General features: G+C 35.9%; 1 protein-coding gene across 2 annotated transcripts in view; it reads left to right on the top strand.

Annotated features, from left to right (window-relative positions):
- Nucleotides 1-6,971, top strand: part of trappc9 (trafficking protein particle complex subunit 9) — a 235,501-nt gene that overhangs the window by 68,936 nt on the left and 159,594 nt on the right. For both annotated transcript variants that reach the window (XM_016537066.1, XM_016537059.1), the window contains 3 exons: nucleotides 322-448; nucleotides 1,051-1,183; nucleotides 4,918-5,069. In XM_016537066.1, coding sequence (XP_016392552.1) covers nucleotides 322-448; nucleotides 1,051-1,183; nucleotides 4,918-5,069 — 412 coding nt within the window. The remainder of the gene's footprint in view (nucleotides 1-321; nucleotides 449-1,050; nucleotides 1,184-4,917; nucleotides 5,070-6,971) is intronic.

The following is a 6,971-nucleotide window of genomic DNA, read 5'->3' as shown; positions in this document are numbered from 1 at the left end:
TTATTTATTTTAAATGTATTTAAAAAAAAATGTTTGTTTATTTATTTATTTACTTTTATATCTGTTTATTTAATTAATTTTTATATTTATGTATTTTATTTATTTTAAAATTATATTTATTATTATTATCATTATTATTTATTAAATTGTTTTATTTATTGGTATTGAAGTGAAAATAATAAACCCATCCTTACATTCTTTCTTACAAGGATCACAAAAGCAGAGCATTCACACTGCCCTTATATATAATACAAGAGATTATATACTGACCACTATATATTGACCACTGTACTGTATATTCTGTGTGATTGTGTTCATCAGGGCCTGTTGACGTCAGGTGTAGATTTTGAGTCCCTTCCTGCCGCTCTGTCTTTGCCAGCGGAGTCTGGTCTCTATCCGGTTACTCTGGTTGGAGTTCCTCGCACTGCAGGCAACATCACAATCAACGGTGAGCTGTACAACACCTTAAACGCAACATGAAACTGCAATTTAACTTCTGTAATCAGAACTGAAACTGATTATTCAGTGGGAAATAATGTAGGATGGGATTTTGTTGATTTGCTCGTGAATATATATTCTATTTTTTCTTATAGTATAATGTGCAGTACATATTATTGAGTACATACACAAGTAAGTAGGGTGTTAATATTAAATTGTAGGTAAATGGCGTTAATTTTCATCAATACTCTGTAATTTTTCTAGTGTTTTTAAACCGATGGACCATTGAATATTCTCTTATAAAACGAGAAATGAGTTTGTACTGATCATTTTCTCTGCACCATAATGCTGCAATAATGCAGAAATCCAGTCTGCTTCAAACTGAAAAACAAGTCCAGCGTTTCCCTGCTTGAATAAACCAGCTAAATATCCTCTCATTAAAATAGGATAAACTCATTGATCCCTGCTTTATGGCAGTTCCAACAGTTCTTAACGTCTACAAATCATACGCATGTTTCAAAGGACTTTAATGAGCTGTAATTGCCTTCAGATCATTAGCTTGGTCTGCTATTATGGAACATTTTTAAATCTGAATTTTTGCTAATATTGCAGGGTATCACACGTCGGTGTTTGGGGTGAGCAGTGACTGTCTTCTGGAGGGTCTGGTGGGGGTGAAGAGCAGCGGCTGTATGGTGGAGGTGGTGCCGTCACTCCCACGACTGCAGCTCTGCACGTCCTTACCAAGGTTTGCACGCTTTTCTTCTGTATAATATAAAATAAAAATAAATAATAAGGTGATTTAATTAGATCACATTCTCTTAGGATGTTTTATGGAGATGTGACTTTGCTCAGTGCTGTCACAAATCAGAGGAAGCGTTCAGGTGGTTATTCTCAGCCTCAGACAGCATGCCCGATTGCTCATGGAAAGCCCACGGACCGCCTGATGCATATTGCACACAAAAATAAAGTGCTGGCAGAGAAGCTGTTGTGATTGGCTGGCTGCTGTTGGCAGCTTTTGGGAGTCAGAATTGCAGAGGTTTTTTTCAGCCTACCAGGTAGCAAAGTTTTGCCGCAAAATTCATGCCGTTGACTCTTCGAAATATATAAAAGATTATTAAGGTAATTGTTTGAATTAGCTACCAGAGTGTTTTAAGCCATGTGACAACAGTAATCATAATAAAAAAAACAAATAAAAAAATAAACGTCTGTGTATAAAAATACCCACTGCTGTCATATTGTGCTGTCATAACCTCTCCGACTTTAAAAACCTGCAGGGAAGGTTTTTTCTTTTATTGATCAACTGGTGTTTTGGGCGTTTTTAGTGAATATATATTGCCAATTTGCCACAGGTTTACATAGGTGTTTACATTTTTCATGCTGGTCCAGCTAATGTGCATGCATGTTCTAGCATAAATCAACAAATTATCAAAAGACAATTGGCTCTTTTAATTTCAAGGCAGGGCTGCAGCTGCTATGTTGAGTTACTATTTATCCCATTCATCTGTATACATATTTTCCCATCACAAAACAAGTTTATCTTTTGTAAATTCATCCGGGTTTAGCATGAGAACCATTTTGCACACTTTTATGCTATTATTACTGCAAAAGACCCCCACCCCCCCATCCTTTTCACTTTTTCTTTAATGTGGTTTGTTTGAGAAGAGTTTGGCAGGCTGAAGACTCTGGACGATCCCAAAGCACCCAGAGCTAATTACAGTAATTCCTTATAGGTCTACACACACATACATTCACAGCCTTATATTCCATTTGACAGGATTGTCAGTCATTTTAATCATATTTAACTCTGCAGAGGCTGCTGTAAACATATTCATTCTCAAGTACATTAATAATATTATTCTTCAACTTGAATGAGTCGGTCTGAAATGGCATTCAGAATGAAATGAAATTGGTTTGTTTAGTGTGGCTCTGCTGGAATAAAGGTTTGGTCAGAGATATTTTAAGGAGGAGGGGACGAACCACGCAGAGGTTTTTTTCAGCCTACCAGGTAGCAAAGTTTTGCCGCAAAATTCATGCCGTTGACTCTTCGAAATATATAAAAGATTATTAAGGTAATTGTTTGAATTAGCTACCAGAGTGTTTTAAGCCATGTGACAACAGTAATCATAATAAAAAAAACAAATAAAAAAATAAACGTCTGTGTATAAAAATAAAAAAAAAGATTAAAAAGAATATTAATATAATTAAATTATAATAATAATTGTTAATTGTAATAATTGTTAATAACTGCTGAAAACTAAAATTAAAATTATAAAAAATAATGTGCTTTTATATGTGCTAATACTTTATTAACCACTCATATAAAAATGAATAGGAGAATTCGTAACTCTAAATATGGCGACTGTAGAAATATAAGCCTTTTTCATAGTTTATTTACTCCGGAATGTGCACATGCATTGCGTTTATCCTCCTGAAAACTACAGTTTTTAAGATCAAATTCATGATATCAATGCTAAAATGTTTTTGAAACAGTTTTGACGAACTGTTTGGTCTTTTTGATGTTCAGTTTTGAGTTAAAGGAACTTTTAGTCTTTTTTTATGTCAGGAAAATGAGTTAATTTATGCAAATGTTGTGCTGTGAATTGATATTTCAGAAGACTGCCATGAAACACTCTTTTCGGCTTGACCGTCCACACTTATTTTTTCTTCTTTCACTTTCTTCTGAGCTTCTTGAAGAGGTTTTTAGAGCCAAACATCAGTCTAAATGCTCTTTGACAAAAACAGCACAGTATGAAGACATGAAAAATGGATTAAAACTTTTAAGCGATTGACTAGAGGTTGTTTAGACACCCTTGGTGGAACAAACACAGCGATTGAGGGGAATTGATGGAATAGAACATTGGCAGCACACCTTTTTAATGGACTGTTTATTTTAAAGGGGTCATATGATGCTATTTTAAAGACCATTATTTTGTGTATTTGGTGTAACAGAATATGTTGACATGCTTTAATGTTCAAAAAACACATTATTTTTCAAATACTGTACATTATTGTAGGTCCTCTATGCCCCGCCTCTCTCAAACGCGTCGTTTTCAACAAAGCCCCCTCCTTTGACAAGCGCAGTCTGCTCTGATTGGCCAGCTGACCCAGTCCATTGTGATTGGCCGAACACCACAAGCACGCATCGGAAAGCCCGAAAGGGCAACAGAGTCGCGTGACAGACACAGTGATGATGCAGTACACAAGTCGCGGTTAAGACAGCTGACGTGCTATGATTTCTGACATGCTATGATTTCTGACCCTGTCCCCTCACACACACACACACACAACGCGTTACTCTGCGCTGTGCCAGAATATCTCTTTGGATTTGAGACTTTAGTCTTTGCAACTTTACGGATCTTCTTTATGCACCAAGAGAAAACTTGAAATCGCATCATATGACCCCTTTAAGGGTTTTTCTCAAGCCTCAGGGTGTTCCCTAATTTTGAAGAATTTTATAATGATAAGTCTGAATTTTGCAGTGCTTTTGCACATCTCTTGAGCTAGATGCCATTGCTAAACTAGAGGTGATATAAGGAGACAAGCCACATGAGAAATCACTCATGTGAAGTCCTAATAAGGCCATTGACTCTTTTAATTGAAAAGCGGCTGTAGAAAAGAAGGTCCCACCTTTCAATTAAAAGAGCCATTGACCTTATTGACATGGCCATCGGCTGGTCTTTACAATAGTCCTCTAGGGCATGCATTAACTGGACCAACAAATACGTTTAGCATGATTTTGAGTTAAAGGTGCAAACTTATTATTATTATTATTAATTAAGATTTTATTGGTGATTGACATGTTATTGAGACACAAGCTTGGTAAGTTTTTATACTTTCACAATACTACTTTGACTACAAAATAGCTGCCCCAGTCATTTATTTATTTACTTAAATATTTGTTTTTATTCATTCGTTTACTTAATAATTTGCATATTTGTTTATTTATTTAGATACTTATATTTTTCATTATTTATTTACTTGTTTATTTTATTTATTTTATATTTAGGACATCAGGGATGTAAAGGCTTCAATCTGAGAATGCTATTTCAGTATAATGAATATGCAAATTAATAATTGATTATAATTACTATAATAATACCCTGTGTTTTACAATTATTTATTTAGCAGACACTTTTCTCCACAGGCACACTCTGAAATTATTGCAAAGCAATCAAAAGTACTTGTCCTTAATAACATTTTGAGCTTTTTAAAGTGAAACTTTATTTTTTTCCCACTATGCTTTAAATTGTCCCTTCATTTACTGTACGTTTGTGTCCTCAGTGTGTATTTTAAAGTTTTTAAGTTTATGCATTTAGAATCCTGCCAAAATATAAAAAATCCCATCAAACTGTGACAAAATGTCGTGATACATCACATAACTCAATAAAGATGCACAGCTGAATTGTTGTCAAAGCAATTATTTACACCCCTAATGAACATTTAAAGATTTTATGCTTTGTATTTTTTGTTTTGGTCCAGGTCTGCTCATCTGTCCAGTGAAGACCTGTCCACCAGCGTGTCCCTGCAGCTATTTAACGGAGAGACGCAGCAGCTGACCATCACCCTGGAGAATATCGGCGCAGAGATGCTGAACACGCTGGAGCTGACGTCTAAAACCCTCAGCACTAAAGGTACACGCACGCAGCACACAGTCTGAATGCCGTCCCGCTCTTTATCGAGCGGTAAATGCCGCTGCGTTTTTGAGACGACGCACGTCCTGTAATGGGACAGAGGTTCAAAGGCTGCGCTGATTGCTGTGAATTCGTAATAGAGTCTGTGTATTAGTCTGATCACTCGAGCCCATCTGAGATTTTTGATGTGCTCTCTCTTTGAATAAAGACGTCTGCTTTTACGCACCTCTGTCTCTGCATCTTTGAGGATGGAAAATAAGACCGTGCAGTGCTCTTAGTGGTATTCCACACACGCGAACATGAAAAGCGTTGTCTTTGGACTGTGTGTGTGTGTGTGTGTGTGTGTCTCCTCTAATCCCAGACCGCTTTCAGGATCGGTGACTGAGCAGGTGGCCTCTACAGGCACAGACACACACACACTGTCTTTGCTTTGAAGTTGTTGTGGAGGTGTCCTTTGACTGAGCCGTGTCTGTGGATTTACTTTGTAGTACTTTAGTGAGGGATTTGTCCCCAGAAAGAGCTAAATTTGACAAAATCTCGCTATAGGGACATTTGTGAATGTCCTTAGTTGGAAAAAAGCAATTGTATCATGGGGAGAATAATTAAATAGTCGTTCAACAATCTAGTCGATTAGAGGTTTATTTTATATATATATATATATATATATATATAATATGCATTACAAGTAATGTGAGTTATGTAATCAGATTACTTTTTCTCAAGTAACTAGTAAAGTAACACATTACTTTTACATTTACAACAAAATATCTGAGTTACTTTTTGTTTTCTCATTTATTGACTGACAGCTTTTCTTACCTCATTGGGAGTGAGGTGCAGAGACACTTCCTTCAGCCTGAGGCTTATTAATTTCGCTTTTGGTGTAAAAGGGCCTTTACAGTTGCCAAAATGATCACTTTTGGGTTTTTTGTTATTAAAAAAACAAATAAGCAGGCCCAGTCCAGGTGACAGAAAGTAATGCAAAAGTAACATAATGCATTACTTTCCATAAAAAGTAACTAAGTAACACAATTAGTTACTTTTTTAATGGAGTAACATAATATTGTAATGCATTACTTTTAAAAGTAACTTTCCCCAACACTGTATGTATCTTGTATGCTTATTTATATTTGTTTATAGTGTGTATAGTGTGTTTGTATAGGAATCACAGGAATTACATTTATATTTTAAATTGTAAAATTCTTTCACAATATTACAGTGTTTTTACTGTAGGTTTGATCAGATCAATGCAGCTTTGAGCATAAGAGACTTCTTTTCAAAAAACATCCTTTCAAAAACAATCTTACCAACACCAAAAGTGTACATTCTTTAAGTTTTATTATTTTCAGCCACCGTGCTTTAATTTAGCAATTAATGACCCTACACAAGCATTGAGCAACCACAACTTATAATGTTAAACTAATCCACGGTAAAATTAAGTGAACAAAGGACCAAGTTCTTACTGACGCGGTCTGGATCTTCATTAAAAATAAAGTTCATCCACTGACCACTCTTTCCTAATGTTGAGATCAGAAAGAAGGCAGAGCAAAGACTGTGTTTTTCCACAACTTGGCACTGCACAGCACCTTCTTATCTTCGGAGCATCTTTATCGTTTAGTTTCTGTGTAGATCTGCATTTGCCTCTCTCGTTATTTACACTACGTGCGTGAATCGGTGAGCGGGGCTAAACAGGCAGTGATGTAGAAGCAGGCGTTGATCTTCTTCTGCAGAGGCGGGGTTTAACCACAATATTACGTCACAAAGTGGCTCATTCCACAAGCTGTCGTTTTGGCAGATTGGCTTCAATATAAGCTGTTTTAGATAAATGTGAAAGTTTTGAGTTCTGAAACTTACAGGATGTTTTTATAGTACAATGACCTCTTATATGTCAAAAGATTGAGGGAA

Source organism: Sinocyclocheilus rhinocerous, unplaced genomic scaffold (genome assembly GCF_001515625.1).
Source record: "Sinocyclocheilus rhinocerous isolate Xijiao unplaced genomic scaffold, SAMN03320098_v1.1 scaffold1154, whole genome shotgun sequence".
In the NCBI taxonomy this organism is placed as follows: Eukaryota; Metazoa; Chordata; class Actinopteri; order Cypriniformes; family Cyprinidae; genus Sinocyclocheilus; species Sinocyclocheilus rhinocerous.
The sequence above is the reverse complement of the archived record's forward strand: the minus strand, read 5'-3'. Positions and strand labels throughout refer to the sequence as shown.